General features: G+C 40.7%; 1 protein-coding gene across 1 annotated transcript in view; it reads right to left on the bottom strand.

The window, feature by feature from the left end:
• Positions 1-11,925: 11,925 nt before the first annotated feature.
• LOC307142597 (uncharacterized protein) overlaps positions 11,926-17,796 on the bottom strand; it is a 32,572-nt gene continuing 26,701 nt past the window's right edge. The window contains exons 3-7 of the mRNA XM_079843582.1: positions 17,627-17,764; positions 17,466-17,509; positions 17,150-17,291; positions 16,895-17,002; positions 11,926-16,787 (exon numbers count right to left, since the gene is read on the bottom strand). Coding sequence (XP_079699708.1) covers positions 13,513-16,787; positions 16,895-17,002; positions 17,150-17,291; positions 17,466-17,509; positions 17,627-17,764 — 3,707 coding nt within the window. The 3' untranslated portion in view covers positions 11,926-13,512. The remainder of the gene's footprint in view (positions 16,788-16,894; positions 17,003-17,149; positions 17,292-17,465; positions 17,510-17,626; positions 17,765-17,796) is intronic.

The following is a 17,796-nucleotide window of genomic DNA, read 5'->3' as shown; positions in this document are numbered from 1 at the left end:
GTCGTCACCCACCCGTTGAGCGAGTTAGGCTAACGTTAAACCGTAGCCTAGCAACATTTGCGAATCACGTTTCATGTAGGCTAACTTGACGAAAGTTAAAACTAATAAAAAAAATAAAAAATAAAGGTGGTTGATTTTATTTCTGAAGTCATCCGGACGTGGTCGCACTCGTAAGTGTTGACCAGATTCCTAAACAGATTTTTTTTTTAAATAAATAAATTAAATGTATCATGTAATAACTTGGAAATGTATTTTGTGTCGATATAGCTAAAGCGTTGTGTCAACCGAGAATATTTCAAATGTGTGCGCTGAAACGTTTACAACAGTATGGCTACATCATCCAAATCAAAATGTGAATAATGTGAGCTTATTTTTAATGTTTAAATTTAAGCACTCACATTTGTAATATCACAGCGATGTCTAAACAGTTTGATTTGTAGTGACAAATTATTATTTTTCTTAATCCGAGGTGCCGAAAGAACTGTTATTGGAGATGATTATGCTGCTATGAAGTAGCCTACTTGGCATCCAGCCTATGGTGCGTTACCGCTCCTATGCACGTGACAAAGGGTGCTAAAAATAACCTTCATTCTAGACAACTCTCGCTTTGTCTCGTTTCATGTGAAGAAAAAAAAAATAGTTTCATGTGAAGCCTCTGCCGCACAGATGAAGAGGAGATGGAGGAAGAATATTAAAACCCAACAGGAAAAAGAATCAAGTAGGCTATTTATAAAGATGACCATAAAAATTGTGAATAATTTGTGTTTATTTTAACAGCTGCCTATTTCTCGGACTACCCATCCATCTGACATCCTTCCATTCCGAACAGTAGGCTAATCCGTTTTCAGAAAGTGTGATGGTGGGAATATACGTGTCATCAGTGCAGAGCTGCCAACTCTCACGCATTGGCCGTGAGACACACGCATTTGATTGGTTTCACACGCTCACACGCCACACCCCCGATTTCTCACGCTGAAGTGCCAACCCGGTCTGTCAAATGCCTGAAAGATGAGTTTATCTATATATCTATACATGTTGAGCCGATCATGCTTTCGGTGAGGGGGTTCAAGATAAATGGGCAAATAAATACGGTGTTGCGCGACCTAAAGTTACATACTGTTTTGGGTTCTGACGAGAACGAGCCTGTAATGAGCAAAGTGGAGCGCTGTGACGCTCAGGGGTGCGTTTCCCGAAAGTGTCGTTCGCTAACTATGGACACAAGTTCCGTCATTATAAGCATAGTTAAACGAGTCGTGTTTCCCGAAACCATAGTTCCAACGAACGTTCGCAAACAGCATCGCAAAGTTGATTTGCATACATTTTGTTCTTGCACTGATGTTAAATTTGTAGCCATTTTGCACTTGGGCAGCCAGTTTGAGATATAGGCTATATTTGAGTATTGTGTGTAATGATTCTGACAGTTTTTTCCATTGAAATGACTGGGGAAAAGTGTCCCAATAACTCTGAATTCACCCTATACTCTTTGAAATCATAATTACATTGCATTATGAAGCTTGCACCCCAAATATTATAACATTCTTCATGAACAATTATTCAGTTATTTGTAACAATCTCATTGTAAAAAAAGAAGAAGAAAAAGAAACATGGTTTCAATGTAGCCAGCTACTTTTTGATAGTAACTTGTAGTGTAGCTATTTTCAACTTAACTACTCAAAGTAGTATTTACTACAACACTGTTTTTTTAGATCAGCCACAGCAAAAAAGAACCACACAACAGACAGAAGAGCAACAGACAGGACAGACAGTTATTTTCCTTTTTCTTCCCTGTAAATGTATGCTGTAGGTTGATGTATAATCAATTTGTTCTATTTAGACAAAACCATGCCTCTACATAGTGCTTTAAAATTGTGTGTGTGTGTGTGTGTGTGTGTGTGTGTGTGTGTGTGTGTGTGTGTGTGTGTGTGTGTGTGTGTGTGTGTGTGTGTGTGTGTGTGTGTGTGTGTGTCTATAGGATACTGTATACAAAGTGTCATATAGATGCATTTTGTCTTAATAGAAATAATTAATTATCAACCTTATCTATCAAAGGCAAAAAAGAAATCAACAACAAAAACCAATACTACCCCATTCAAATGCTGATGCAGAGAGAGTGTTTTCTGTGATGTGTGTGTAGCTATTTTATATATATATATATATATATAATTATTTATTTTATTTTTTGTTGCAATTTTTGCTTTGTTCGCGGCAAAATTTTGGTTGCCCCCCCCAAATCTCACTCTAAGTTTTTTTGAAAAGTTGGCAGCTCTGCCAGTGCATCCAACCACTGTAAATCATATATGAAATTGTAATTATTAGGTTATTTCTTAAGGTTTATCAAGTGAACGTCAGGGTCATTTATAAAAGGACATGCCATTTTTGTCACTTTGACGGTGTCCTCATGATGAGCAATGAATGAAAGCTCCTGCACTGCAAAGAATGCTCTTACTTTGTCTTGTTGTTTCCAGTCAAAATATCTAAAGATTCTTAAGAAAATAATTTAAGTGAATGTTTCTTAATTTTGTAAATGATCTGCCATGGGGTAAGAAAAACAATCTTGTTTCTGTTTGCATTAGAATTATTTTTATTAGCCAAGTGGCATATCAATTTAGTTTGTTTTAAGTAAAATGAGCTTACTTTAGAGTTTAGATGTAATTTATAACTTTTTGATATTTGGTAGGCTACTTGAAATAAGACAAACATACTCAGCAGGGCTTGACATTAACTTTTTTGCTCACCAGCCACATGGTTTACTTTCCAGGCAGCGAAGTTGCATCTGAATTTCTCAAGTTTTTGACATTTTCACATGTGAGTTCCAAATAAAATATAGTAGCCTACAAGATGAAATGGAATGTTAATAAAGCATTTTTAATGTTTTTGAAACACTAAGACCTTTTTTTACTTATTTTTAGATAGTAAAAATGCATTTGAATGTGTCTGAAGTTTCAGACAATTTGGCAAAAATAATTTACCCCAATATGATATGGTCAGTTATAAATGACGGCACCCAAAAATTGGTCAAAGGTCTGATGTAGGAAAATAATCTTGGAAAAAATGTTGAGTCTTAATTAGGCTACATAAAATGTTTCTAGCTGTGATTTCATTAATAGTCCCATGGAGGGTTAACATAAGGGTTGCACACCTTTAAAAAAACAAAGTTTCAGATCCACAGGCACACCCTTAACGGTGTTGTAGTTACCTGAGCCGTTGTTGGTTACTGGTATTTGCGTAAGGACGTCACGGAAACCCTACGTCTTACGTCACACGATTGTTTACATAACATGGATACTCATCTGTGGCAAGTGTCAACTTGCTGCCACGTTGTAATGATTCAATTTGTGACAATATATATTACATACTGATTGTAACAGAAATATTGTAAAGACTTGCCCTTTTTTTTTAAAACCTTTATTTAACCAGGAGCTAGTCCCATTGAGATGTAAATCTCTTCTACCAGGGAGTCCTGGCCAAAATGGCAGCACAGAGTAATCACAACAAAATAAGTACAAACGACACACAAAACGAGAAGTACAAAAATACAAAAAGTTCTGTCCAGCACTCATACAATTGCAGTTCTTAATAATTGCTAAAACATATAAAATTAAGTAAAACATGAACATGATTTTTTCAGATAATCCTCCAAAAGGTTTCTAGGAATATTTAAAGATGGAAGCACGTCTAGCATCAAAATACTCATTTCATTCCAGGAGCATAAGAGAAAAACTTATAAGAGTTTACTCATAAGAGACTTAAATAATATGGTTGAACTTAAATAATATGGCTAATTAATTAAAAACCGTTTCGCATTGTTGAGATGCCTGACAAGGTCCAGCCCTTATGTTAACCCTCCATGGGACTATTAATGAAATCACAGCTAGAAACATTTTATGTTCATGTAGCCTAATTAAGACGAAACATTTTTTCCAAAATTATTTTTCTACATCAGACCTTTGACCAATTTTTGGGTGCCGTCATTTATAACTGGCCTCTCTCTATGGCTCTGCGTTAGCCTAACTCGCTCAACGGGTGGGTGACGACATTAAGGCGGCGCCTGCAGTAGATAAATAAATGGCGATTTGTGGTGGACACGTTTCAAAGTACATCAGGTGTGATCGTGATCGGATCTCTGCTGTTGATCTGCTCGGAGGAGAGACCACAGAGGACAGTGGAAGGATTTACCTTTTACCAACCACATGAGAAAAAAAAATTGCTTTAGTAAATACAGTGTTTTTGAACCATACTATAGCAAAGATAGTACATTAAATTGTAGTATATTATAGTACTAAATTTTGTTAATTTATACTGCACGTAACAGGCTATCAGTTAAACTACTGTAGTAGCCTATTCACTATAGTATGGTTCAAAAACACTATTTATTTTACTATAATATACTATATATTACAGTCGTGAAATTGAGATCACTGTGCCCAGAGGTCCTGTCACTGGGTTTTACGAAGAGGCGCTGATCCTCCTCTGCACCTTCTCTGTGGAGTAGCACCGTGATTAGGCTACCTGCGGCGTGGGCTGGACGTTGTTCACAGCTTCTACTACAGTCGGAATATGATATAAATTTGACCCCAGCAGTAAAGCAATGCATATCTGGTGTTTTCATAACATGATCTGCTCAGGTTAGGCTACTTCTGCAGCACTGGAGGATTTAACTGTTGGCAATTGGAGGCAGCCACTGTGAATAAAATATGATGCTTAAACATCGAGCAACTTTGTTCTGCTGGTCTTTCCTTTTTGAAGTGTTATGCCTCAGTAAGTAATTGTGTGAAATTATTGAAATTTTAATGGAATTCTAAAATGTTCTTAGTGTAGCCTCTCCGAAAGTGCAAACATCCGATTTTACTTGCATTGTTATAGGCAAAGAGAAACAGTAGGCTACTGTAGGAGCCATTTAAGGTGAAAGTCATGTGACCAAGGGGAATGTCATTACTGTTGTGTGTGTTTTAGAATGGAAGAATGGGGTTAAGTCCAGAGCACATATTTGTTGACCGTGCAACCTGTAGAAATAAAACGAGATGAAAGCTGCAAGGATTGGCGTGTCACACAAGTTTTCCCTGCACTCAGCTCTTTGGCGGTTTTGGATTGTTTTTATTGTGCCGCTACACCAACACAAATGAACACCAATATATTTTTTCTCTTTCACTTTCTAGCTGAGTTTGAGATCACTGTGCCCAGAGGTCCTGTCACTGGGTTTTACGGAGAGGCGCTGATCCTCCCCTGCACCTTCCCTGTGGACTCGTGGGATCTGAGTAGGACTGTGATTATTATCTGGCAGCGTGGGCTGGACGTTGTTCACAGCTTCTACTACAGTCGGGACCAGCTCGACCGCCAGAATCCTCATAATGAAAACCGCAGCAGTCTGTTCATCCAGGAGATGGCAGGAGGAAACGCATCACTCAAACTGGACAGAGTCACTCTGCAGGATGCCGGTGTGTACACCTGCTCCATCATTACAAACACTGGCAGCCAGAAGAAGAGCTTTAGAGTGAACATTGCAGGTAACAAAGTAACATTTGACTTGAAGTCTCACAATGTAATTGAAACAGTTCTGTGATTTAATGTCTGGGTTCCTTTTTTTTTTTTCAGCCTTCTACTCTGAGCCTCGTCTGCAGTTCTCCATGTTAACTGATGGAGTCAACCTGCTAGTGACCTCAGATGGGGGTTACCCTTCTCCTAATCTGCAGTGGCTGATGGAAAACTCAGACATCACTAACCAGACACAAACACACCTCATGCAGGACACCCAAACGGGACTTTACATTGTGTCCAGTTGGATAAATCTTACTGAAGTCACAAACTCCTCTCTGACATTCATACTTCACAACAAACCCCTGGGACAAGACATCAGGAGAGAGATCCAGCTGTACTCAGGTCATTCAAAACATAACTTATTTAAAATGTTGTTTAATCATCAATAACATTATGTGTCTAAAACAAATGATCAGTTTCACACCACAACTCTTAGCTTGCTCCCAGTAACCTTACAGTGTTGGATTATAAATAATTTATTACATATACAGGTTCATTTTTAAACAGACGTGCTACTTGTTTATAGTGGATGTTTTCCTGAAGCTGTTATGTAATTAAACTTTTAATTTATTTATCTAGATAAGAGGGAGAGGCAAGGTGAGTCAGCATACGGATGCCACGGATGCTTCTCATTGATTCCTGTTATTCTGCTGCTGATTGTGATGGGTTTATTGATTGTATTCATTACAAGAAGATGATATTACCAAACATTTATTTAACCATAGCTAAAGTAAATTTCTTACTTAAGTTTGTTTTTCATCTCTGATTTTTTGTGTTTATTTAAAACAAGACAAATCTGATATTATTTGAATCTTATAGGCCCTATCTGTTATTTAACAGTTGAGATGGTTCTTTAATGCTGATCTAACCAGCAGAAGACACGAGCCGGGGTTTAAATCCCAGTTGCGCAGGTGGGGTGCGTTACAATGAGCCCCTATTTGAACTACGCTATTATATTCTATACTTTTATGAATTATTTTGAGAAACCATGAAAAAAGGGTGAATAATGACTGAGAGTCAATGTTCAGAAATAATCCATTATTATGATGCTTTGAACTATGCTGTCGGCTACAGCTGTATTTAGCGATGTGTTTGTCAAACTCAAAATGTTTTACATTTTTAATGATTAAAAATGCCATTATTTTATTTTAAAATGATTGTATTTTATTGACAAAATATTTTAGTTTGTCTGGGATATTTTTTTTTGATTATATCAGATAACATTTTAAGCTAAGCTGTCATTCTGTCATGTTACATTTTGCCCCTCACATGTTACAATGTACCTCATGATAGATGCCCCACCTATGGGGCATGTTGTCACATTTCCCTTCCATTCTTTCTTTCAAGAAAAAAAGTATAGCCTACACTGTATTAATGAAACAACCACATAATTGTACTTGTCTATAGACATGTGTGAAATTGAACACAATTCAAAAAAGTCACAAAGTCAAAAAAGATGTAACTGATAATAAAGGAGAAAAATGTACTCACAAGGACAGACATGAAGACTGATGAACAGAAAGAACAGCTACAAGATCAGTCACATGAAAACCCTGGAAATGCCTCCCCCTAGTGGGGAGAAGAAAGAAACCCTGACAATAACACTACCAAAACATAAACCAAGACTATATATCTGAAATATTAAAGGGTCAAGTAAGAGAAATTTAGGAGAAATTGAATGAAATAGCAATATAATACGTTTCTATTTTCCAATACTGTATTGTGTTAAAATATTTTGTAAAAAATTGTAAACTAAAAAGTACAATTGTTTAAATGTATTAATTCCAGAGCTTTGGTATCTGACATTCTAATACAAATCTGTCCAGCAATCTTTATTAAATGATTTAAAAACGAATCCTTATGCAACAAATCTCAGGTGATTGGTCTTGAGTAAAGTGCCTTTATGTGACAGATCCACCCATGCTACTTCAGCAGCAGTCCAGAATATAATTGACACCTGAACAATAATTCTGAGGAACTTTTAAATAATTTATTCTGTATTGAAACACTGAAGAAATGTTATTTAGATTATATATCTTCCGGGCCACTCTGCCCAAAAGCCCTGAAGAATTCTGAGGAACCAGTCTAGTTCTGTATCACAGATGGAAAGCTGACTTTGATGAAAATAAGAACACTAAACATTACAGTTTTAATGATATCCCAAAGCGATCTGTGTGCCTGGTCTGCAGCAATGCTAAGTGGCATGTGTCAAATTTATGTCCACATGAATGGGAAACAGAACATTGCAGAGAGCATCAAACTGCGCATGCGTACACGGATGTCCACATGATGTAAAAGAAAACAGGACTCATTGGACCAGGCCTTCTTCCACTGCTCCAAGCTTCCGTTCCGACTCTCTGGGTTTGGCGCTTTTCACGGTGCATGGACAGGAATCATCATAGGCACTCTGTTTGGTCTGTGGCTACACATTCCTCCTATAACCATCATTCAAATTTTGTGTGACTTGTGCCACTATAGACCTTTTGTTGGTTCGGAACAGACGGGATAGCCTTTATTACCCTCGTGCATCGATGAGTCTTGGATGCCCAAGTTTGTAGTTGGTCCCTCTCGGACCACTACTGACTTGAGAGCAATCCCCTGTCTCAGATCTTTATTTCTGCATCCAACAACAGTAAAATATATTTTATTCAAATTAAATTCCTCTGTAAAAGACAAAAAACAACATTCAGAGCATGTGGGTTCTGAAGAAGAGAAGAATGACCTAGAGATGTCAAAGGTGTAATGGTAATTCTTGGTCAAGAAATCAATAAAGAAGCAGGATCATTTTTTAAAGGTCCCTTTTTTCGTGTTTTTTTGAAGCTTTGATTGTGTTTACAGTGTGCAATATAACATGTGTTCATGTTTCGCGTGTAAAAAAACAGTATTTTTCACACAATTTACTTATCTGTATACTGCTGTTTTCACTGTCCTCAAAACGGCTTGAAAGATTTCCCTGTTCTATGAAGTCCCTCATTCAGAAACACGTAACGAGTTCTGATTGTGCCAGCGGTTCCCGTGTTGTGATTCGACAGCAGCTTAGCGCACGCAGAGCGCACGTTACCGGAAAGGTCACGCCTCTTACCATAACGGGGAGATGCATGCGCTCAATGATCTCTAAGTACAGCGTCCCTGGGAAAGCCAAACAAAGGTGACTTGACTCCGGGATGAAAATAACAGCGTCTCGACGACATGGCAACAAACAAACTATAGGAACGCAACACTTCCTCTACTCCACGCGGGAGCAACAAGACCACGCCCCCTTTTTCGCGTGTTCTTGTGGACGGAGGTTAGTCGACATACTGCTCTACTGACGTAATTAAAGCAGGAAATACCAGGATGTAGTCCTAACCAGCCGTTCGCTGTAGGCTTTGAAAGGGAACTTTTGTTAAATAAAATATCTCGCTTGGCATTGAACTTTGAGCTTTATAATTTTACAGGTATTATAAATGCTCTAACAGCAACATTACACACTAACTAAAGTTTGAAAAATGGGATCACGAAATAACAGGACCTTTAAGAAACCCAAGCACTGATAAAGCCACCAGTATTTGTATAATACATTTTTTTAAATATATGTACAGTATATTAACATTAATGCATTATGAACAAGCATGAATTAACAAAGAAAAATAGTATATGTATAGCACATTTATATATAACATTCACCTATATTATTAAATGCTGTAAAAATTGTTGTTCATTGTTAGTCCATGACACCAAATGCATTAACTGTTAATGAACTCAACCTTTTGAACATTTGTGCTTTTATGAGAGGCTTCATAAAGAACACTGGAGTTTGATTATAATTTCTCACTGTAACAGGATGCTTCACATCCACGGTAGCTGACAAACAATTAAATACAATATCTGTGGCGTGCTGGAGAGAAACTGACCATATCAACGCTACAGATCTTGTCCCACCAGATGAACTTGAAAATGTCATGTCAATTTGTGAATGTAAAACACTTTTTCTTTCTCCTGTCATTCTGTTCGGTGTTATTCTGAGTTATGTTCATAAATCAACATCTTATCCCCCTTTTAACCATTCTAAAAATAATAAACAATAGCAGGAAAATGATAAGGTCAAATCTAAACCTTGACTGGTTGACTCCTTTTTGACGGCTTTACTGTTAGCTGAATCTATTCTGCCTGCGACATTTCCGACAGTTTTATGGACAATCTTCAACTCCTTCCTGAGATCGCTAGGACGCCCGAGGCGATGCGCTCTGCCCGGCCGGGCGGAAGTGCTAGAAGGCGGCGCTGTGATCGTAAACAAAGGCGGGGTAAGCGTGGAGGTCTAAGAGCTAAGCTAAGGCTAACTCCTTACCGGCTCTCTTTACCCAGCATTTTCCTTGCCAATGTACGATCGCTAGTGAACAAAATGGAGGAGATTCGACTCAGCATTACACACAGTAAGAAACTTTTGAACTGTAACGTCCTAATCTTCACTGAAACCTGGTTAAACAGCGGAATACCGGACACTGCTATTGAGCTAGCGGGACGCCACACACTCCGGGCAGATAGAACACTAGATGGCTCCGGGAAGAGCAGAGGGGGTGGATTGTGCATTTATATTAACAAAGCTTGGTGCACAAACTCTGCTATTGTTGGGAGTCATTGTTCAGCTAACCTGGAGTTTCTCATGGTTAAATGTAGACCGTTTTACCGAGGGAGTTCACCTCCACTATTATCACTGCAGCCTATATTCCCCCGGATGCTGATGCCAAGCTTGCTATGAAAGAACTTCATGCAGCCATCAGTAAACAACAGACTGATCACCCGGAAGCTGCGTTTATTGTTGCAGGTGACTTTAATCATTCAAACCTAAAGTCAGTGCTACCCAAGTTTCACCAGCATGTTTCCTGCCACACCAGAGGAAACAAAACCTTAGACCATGTTTACACAAACATGGCTGGCGCTTACGTTGCGACACCCCTCCCCCACCTGGGACAGTCAGACCACCTCTCTTTGTTTCTATCACCCAAATATTAACCCCTCATCAACCGTGTGAAGCCATCAGTAAAGACCATCAAGGTGTGGCCTGCGGGGGCAGACTCCACACTCCAGGAAAGGTTTCTAAACACAGACTGGAGTATGTTTGCTTCTCAAGCCACCAGTGGCGCTCACACGGACATTGACTCATTCACTTCCTCTGTATTGGATCATATCAATACCACCATCGACAGTGTTACAACCCAGAAACAGATCACCACATACCCTAATCAGAAGCCTTGGATGAACAGGGAAGTTCGACTCCTGCTGAAGTCACGCAATACTGCCTTCAGATCAGGTGATGCACAAGCCTACAGTACATCCAGAGCTAACCTGAAGAGGGGCATCAAAAAGGCCAAGCACTGCTACAAGCTAAAGATAGAGGGTCACTTTTCCAACTCTGACCCTCGACGCATGTGGCAGGGCATCCAGGCCATCAGTGACTACAAACGGACGACACTACGGTGATTGGGCTCATCAGCAACAACGATGAGACTGCCTATAGGGAGGAGATCCAGCACCTGGCCACATGGTGCGCTGATAATAACCTGCTCCTCAACACCACCAAAACGAAGGAGCTCATCGTGGACTTCAGGAAGGAGTCAAGAGGCACACACGACACCATCCACATCAATGGAATGGCTGTTGAGCGTGTCTCCAGTTTCAAGTTCCTGGGGATCCACATCTCGGCGGACATGTCGTGGACGACCAACACCTCCAGCCTGGTCAAGAAGGCTCACCAGCGCCTCTTCTTCCTGAGGACACTGAGGAAGAATCAGCTCTCCTCGGCTATCCTGGTGAACTTCTATCGCTGCGCAATAGAAAGCATCCTGCCCAACTGTGTGGCAGTATGGTATGGGAGCTGCTCTGTTGCGGAGCGCAAGGCACTGCAGCGGGTGGTGAAAACTGCCCAGCGCATCACAGGGACTCCACTGCCTGCCATCGAACACATCCAGAGGAAACGCTGTCTGCATCGAGCTCGCAGCATCCTCAAGGACTCCTCTCACCCAGCCCACAGACTGTTTTCTCTCCTGCCCTCCGGCAGGCGTTTCAGGATCCACCGGACCAGGACCAGCAGACTAAAGAACAGTTTTTTCCCCAGAGCTGTCTCTTTATTGAACTCAAACCCCCGTTGATCCACTTCCCTCATAAACTGATAACTCTCCTACCTCACATCTTCCTTCACTTTGTTATTTGCACTACCGACTGTTTATCACAGTAACAACTGTTTACATATGCATCTTGCATTGCCATATCTTAACTGGATTATGCTCATTTGCACTGCCGACTGTACTTATAGTACCAATGTTTACATTTGCATTTTGCACTGTACTTCTAACTGTAATATGCAACCACTTTCCACTGCACTTTCCACTTTTTTTTTTTTTTTTTCCGGATAGCTCTGCCCATAATTTATTGCACTACCCTAATCCACTGCTATTCCTCATATTAGCCTAGCATATTATTGTATACCTCTATCTGTAAAATTCTGTTTATAGTAATAGCCATCTGTATATTGTATTCATAGTACATATTCACCTGTAAATTCTGTTTATAGTAATAGCCATCTGTATATTTATTCACTGTACATATTCACCTGTAAATTCAGTTCTGTTTATAGTAATAACGTCTCTCTATTTATACATATTTATACATATTCAGTACATATCCTTGTCCTGCACTTACGCATCCATTGTATATCCTGCACTTGCTGCTATTGCACTTCTGGTTAGACCTAAACTGCATTTCGTTGCCTTGTACTTGTACTTGTGTAATGACAATAAAGTTGAATCTAATCTAATCTAATCTAATCTTAATGTACAACTCTGATACAATAGTTCTCAAAATGCATGTGATTGTAAAACATTCATAATGTATTATTTTATTTGAATGATGTAATATTGCAGTGCCTGATATATTAAATAAAAAAGTTAATAAGACATTTCTCCTTTATAGAGATCAAAGAAATCAAAGGAACAGCAAATCCAAAAAGTTAGCATAGTGCATGAAAACAAATCATATATTAAAAACATCCATTTCCTTTTATTTGCAAGGTTTGTGTATACTGTAATATACATGAACTTAAGAGTAAACTAATGAACTTCTGTAAAAATAAAAACAAATTAACAAATAGAAATCATTCAACAGAGATGTACACCTTAGACCTCTTGTTCGATGTCATGACTTTCTGACCACCTGCTCGGCCCTACTTGCACAGTCACAATGGTGAGAAAACAGCTTTTACTCTTTTTATTTGCTTCCATCATTCTGTTTCTCGTATACTTTATCAGATTCCTTGTCTACATTCCCATCCCATTCATGGATACTTGGGGCGGGGAGTGCTACATTTATTATCACAATCACATATGTTGATTTGGTGTTTTAAAGTAAATATAGACTTATAAAAAAAGTACACAGCAAACATCATAGATGGAAAAAAGAATAATCACACATCCCCACCCCAAAATCAGTGGTCCATGCTCCCAACTTACTGTTACTGTTCTTTCTTTTCATTCTTTCTCTTACTTGCATTCGTTACCTTCATTTCTTTCTTTATCTTGCTTACATTCTTTACCTTCATTTCTTTTGTAATGCTCTTATATTCAGTATACCCCAATACCTCTAAAATTCAACTATAGAGGTCGATTGGCAAACTCTATTTTACAAACATCATTCTTCTGGTGCTCTCCTGCTGTTTTCTACAGTGCTAGAAGGTAGCATGGCTTCTGTCTAGAACCGAGGACACATAAATAAAAATAAGATTATTTATAATTTCCAAATACCAGTGACATGCATTCCCATGAATGAGAATCAGTTACACTAAACCAGTGTACAAAAAGTGCAATATGCCTATCTGTACATAAAGACTTTTTAAGAATTTTATATTTCAAAATTGCTTAAGCAGTTTGAGCCTAAGACCTAAAGCCTGGTTTATCAGCGAAAAAGCAAAAAACTCAAGAGTTAAATCATTTGTGCATGTGTTGGTTAATTTGTTTTTCTCTCAGAGTTCTCTGTCTGTACTTCCTGTCCGGCAGTTTGTACAGTTTCTGTTTGCGCATGCACAGTCTTGGCAATAGACTCTGCAGAGTTCTGAACAACGCTCTCAAACTTAGCGTTGGGTTTCTTAGAAATAGGTGGAGGAACTTTGTTAGCAGTTTTGTGTTTTGAGTCATTAGACTTGGCTGAATCGGAAACAGATGCCAACTCTGCCGCCAGACTCTTCCTCAGGTCAGCCTGAACCTCTAAGGAAGCTGGTGTCTCTATTACGACCTTCTTTGGGCTCTTGGAGAAGATGAAGCTGGCCGTAGATGCAGTGGTGTTGGGTACAGTAGAGCCACCAGCCACGACTGGGAGAGGGGAGCGCAGACCAAAGAGCTTGGCTTGCTTGTCGTTTGAAGACATAGTGGCAGCCTTCAGACGAATGGCATCCTGGAGACGCATGGAGGGGTTAGGGGGCATGGACACTACAGGAGGTGTGGAAGAGATGGTGGGCGTTGGTGTTTGTGGTTTAGGCTGCTCACCCTCCAGCTTTGAGGGTATTTCAACGGTGCTTGATTGCTTTTCTGGTTTTTGCGGGGGCTTATTGAGTTCTTGTGCCTGAAGTTGAGTCTTTGGCTCACTTATTAATTGGTCCTTTAGTCCCATTGTGCTCGGCAGGGTAGCAGGGACAGGTGCTGTAACTTGGATTTGTTCCTTGAGTGTTTGGGGTTTGAGTTCTGGTTCAGAACAAGGTTGTTTCGTTGCTGGTTCAGTAGGAGCTGAAGTATTATTTGGTTCAGTGGTTTGAATTGTAACTGATGAGCATGTTGGATCAGGACTTGCGTTTTGGCTTTCTTGAACAATGTTATTTGATTTAGTCTTTATTTCAGTTGACTCTTTCTGAGTATTTGATACAGTGGTTGTGTTTGTGTGACCGTTGACCGATGGAGATTCGGTTTTTGGCTCTGTACCGGACAGAGCTTCCACATCAGGAGGCAGTGACGTCATAATCAAAGAACGTCTCATTGGTTTTGGAGGCACCTCTTGATTGACAACTGATTTTGGCTTGAGTTCTGATGGCTTATCGAGATCTACAGCCTGACTCTGATTGGACTTTACAGACCTGAGACGAACCATCTGTAAGAGAGACTGGGTGACCACTGGACTGGAGGTATCCTCTTTGGCCGGAGAGGGACTGCTTGTCTGTCTCGCTGTTTCCACTGGACTGGAGGGATCCTCTTTGGTCGGAGAGGGACTGCTTGTCTGTTTCGCTGTTTCTGTTGTCTGTAGTCTGTCCTCCATTTTTACATCAGTAGGTAGTGGAGGAGGAAGAGGAACAGTGACTTGTTGAGATATTACATCAGTGGGTAGTGGAGGAGGTGGAGGAATGTTGATTTGTTGAGAAGTTGTAGATAATGTTACTAACACATTGTGTGTCGAAGATTGGCTTTCTTTCAGAGGGGGTGGGGTTTTCTGTGGTTCAGAAGGTGGTGTTGGTGGAGGTGGAACTTCTTGTGGTGGTGGAGGTGGAACTTCTTGTGGTGGTGGCGGTGGAACATCTGGTGGTAATTGAGGCATTGTATTTATAGCCCGTGGCGAAAATGGTGGAGGAGGTGGAGGGAAGTCGGCATCATTTGGCACAGCACCAGAAGTTGCAGAAGTGGTGCCTACTGGAGGTGCTGGAGGAGGAAACAGAGGAGGTGGAGGGATCCAAGAAGTCAAGTCTTTTATAGCTTTGGCAGCTAGCGTAGGAGTAGGAGGAACAAAGTCTGGAGGGGGCGGAGGAGGTTCGGCTTGGCTGATGTTTGGCATTGGTGGGAAATGTTCTGGGGGAGGTGATGGAGATGGTGTGACACTGGCGGATGGTGCTAAGGATTCAACTTTGCCTTTAAGCTCCACTGATGCGGTGTCACAATTTGATGTGGTCATGTCTGGTTCATCCACAACTTTAAGACCTTTCTTTTTAGCCCAGCGTGCATAGTTAACAGGGCCAGGTCCACAGAGCAGTTCAAAAGTACGCTGGTTGTGAGCCCAGGTCTCTGGTGGAGGTGCTGGGGGAGCCAGTACTTTGGGCTGGTTAGGAATGTCCAACAGAGACCAGAGAGCCATTACGGCTGGGGAAGAATTTTTACTATTAATTAAACTTGCAGACAGAAGGGTGTTCTTCAGTTCAGCAAGCTTACTGGTGCCATTAGTGTATGAATGGGGTGCGCCAACAGAAGACATTTGAAGGTTGTTTCTGTATGCCTTTAGCTCAGCTGGCGTAGTTTTCTTGGCCGTGCTGACTGGCTGGATCTCCTTTGATGGGACAGTTGGGAGTCTGTTGAAGGGAGATAAGCCTCTCTTAGGGTTTAACTTGTTAGTGGTGACCTTCGTTTCAGAATAAGAATTGACAGTGGGGTATGGTGATCCATCTGGAGTGCTGACTTCAGCCAAGTAGTAAGGATTTTCAGATCTCTTCCCAGTCTGATTCCCGTGTAAGGAGTGTGACCTGTTGGGAGGAGCTGGAGGTATCTTGCTCCGTTTAATCACTGATAGGTTATGTGTGAAAGCACCAGCAGATCCTGTTTTTCTGCCGTCCTCCTCTTCTGTAGAGTCCCCATTCACATAAGTAGTTCTATACGGAACATGGGACCCATGGTTGTTCACCTTGACTGGTCTAGCAGGGTTCTCAACCTGACTCTGCCTGCTGGCCACACGGGGAGTGCTACTGCTTGAGATGGTGGATGAATCGGATACTAGTGTCTCTGACGATCCGGAACTGCTCCACCCAGAATAGTTTGAGCGGGTTGAGGAATAATTTGAAGAGACTCTGGAAGATGGACGGGTGGACGCTGGGCTGGCTGACACTAGGCTGCTCTTGCTGACGGTTCGGACACTGCTGCGACTTCGGCTGCGACTGAGTTCCACGACATCCACAGATGGTGGAAGTACAGCATTTGGAATGATTTTAGACATGTATGTGGCCTGAGGTGAGATGGACATGACCGCACCAGTTGGGTTCTCTGTCCAAGGAACAACAAGAGTGCCTGCTCCGGAGTTTTCTGGATCTACAGAATGATTTACGGACCTTTGGAGTATGTCACCTTCGGGGTTTGCCATTGTGGAGACCCCTGTGTTGTGTTTCTTAACTGTGTGCAGATTCTCTTTGCCCTGTAGATGGTCTTGTATGCTAGTAGATGCACCATCCACAGTGGAAAACATGGCGGATATGATCATGTCTCCATCGGACAGCTGGTCATCAAGAGGATTGGTGGTGATCCATGCTGCCCTGTCCAACCCTTCAGATACAAAATATTAAACCAATAAAATGAATAAACATAACATGTTTTCCACTAAATAACTTAAAGGCATGCTTTTCAATACAGAAAACTGCAGTAAAACATACCCAGTTCTCTCTGGATGTGTCGAGGAATTCCTACAACAGTTCTCAAGTGTTTTCTACGAGACTTGGTCTTCTCAGTCTTATCCGGCTTCAAAGGTCTAAACGTTGAGGCTGGAGAAAGGAAATAGAAAACAATGTTGCTGTGATATTGTATATTTTATATGAATTTGTAAAGCACTTTATGAGGATACAAGGTCATGGTCTTTTTACGGCAAAAATGGATATGACTGATAAAGTGTTTATGTGTGAAAGCATCACCTTGGCGTTTGAGTCCTGAGCGCGTTGATCGTGAGGACATGGTGGAGCACATCGAAACAGAATCAGCAGCTGTGCTCTCAGATTCAAAGCCTCTCAGTTCACTGAAAGCCATGCTGACTTCAGTCTGAGCTGTTACTGTTGACTAAAGTAAGCCGCATGGTTAACCCTCTAAATTTATAATCGTCCATCAGCAATTTAAAAGTATAGAACCGTTTAGGTACACAAGCATCAAGTAGGCGGTCACTCTAGAAGGACCAGAATTAAATACAATCATAATAGACACTGAGGGTCGACTGATGCATGGAGGAACACTTACAATCATACTTTGGTTATCAGGGAAGTCCATCCCATTCCTATCATCTGGAACACAAAACATTATCTCTTAACACTATAAAATGAACTGCTGTATGCTGCATGTGTTTGGTTCAGAGTAAAAGGAAGTCTGTTAAGAATGATTTGGAGTTAGATTTTTCTTACCCTCCTGCTGCTGCAGTTTTAGGCCCTGCTGGGCCTCTGTGTGCAGGTCCAACACATATTTAGGCCGATCACCCTCCACAAACACATTTTCTTGGAACTTCTGAATAGAAACAGCACCCACAGCTTCTTCTTTAGGGCCTGCAGAGAGAGAAACAGTAAGTAATACATTT

The sequence above is a fragment of the Gobio gobio genome (assembly GCF_949357685.1).
Source record: "Gobio gobio genome assembly, chromosome: 18".
NCBI lineage: Eukaryota > Metazoa > Chordata > Actinopteri > Cypriniformes > Gobionidae > Gobio > Gobio gobio.
The sequence above is the reverse complement of the archived record's forward strand: the minus strand, read 5'-3'. Positions and strand labels throughout refer to the sequence as shown.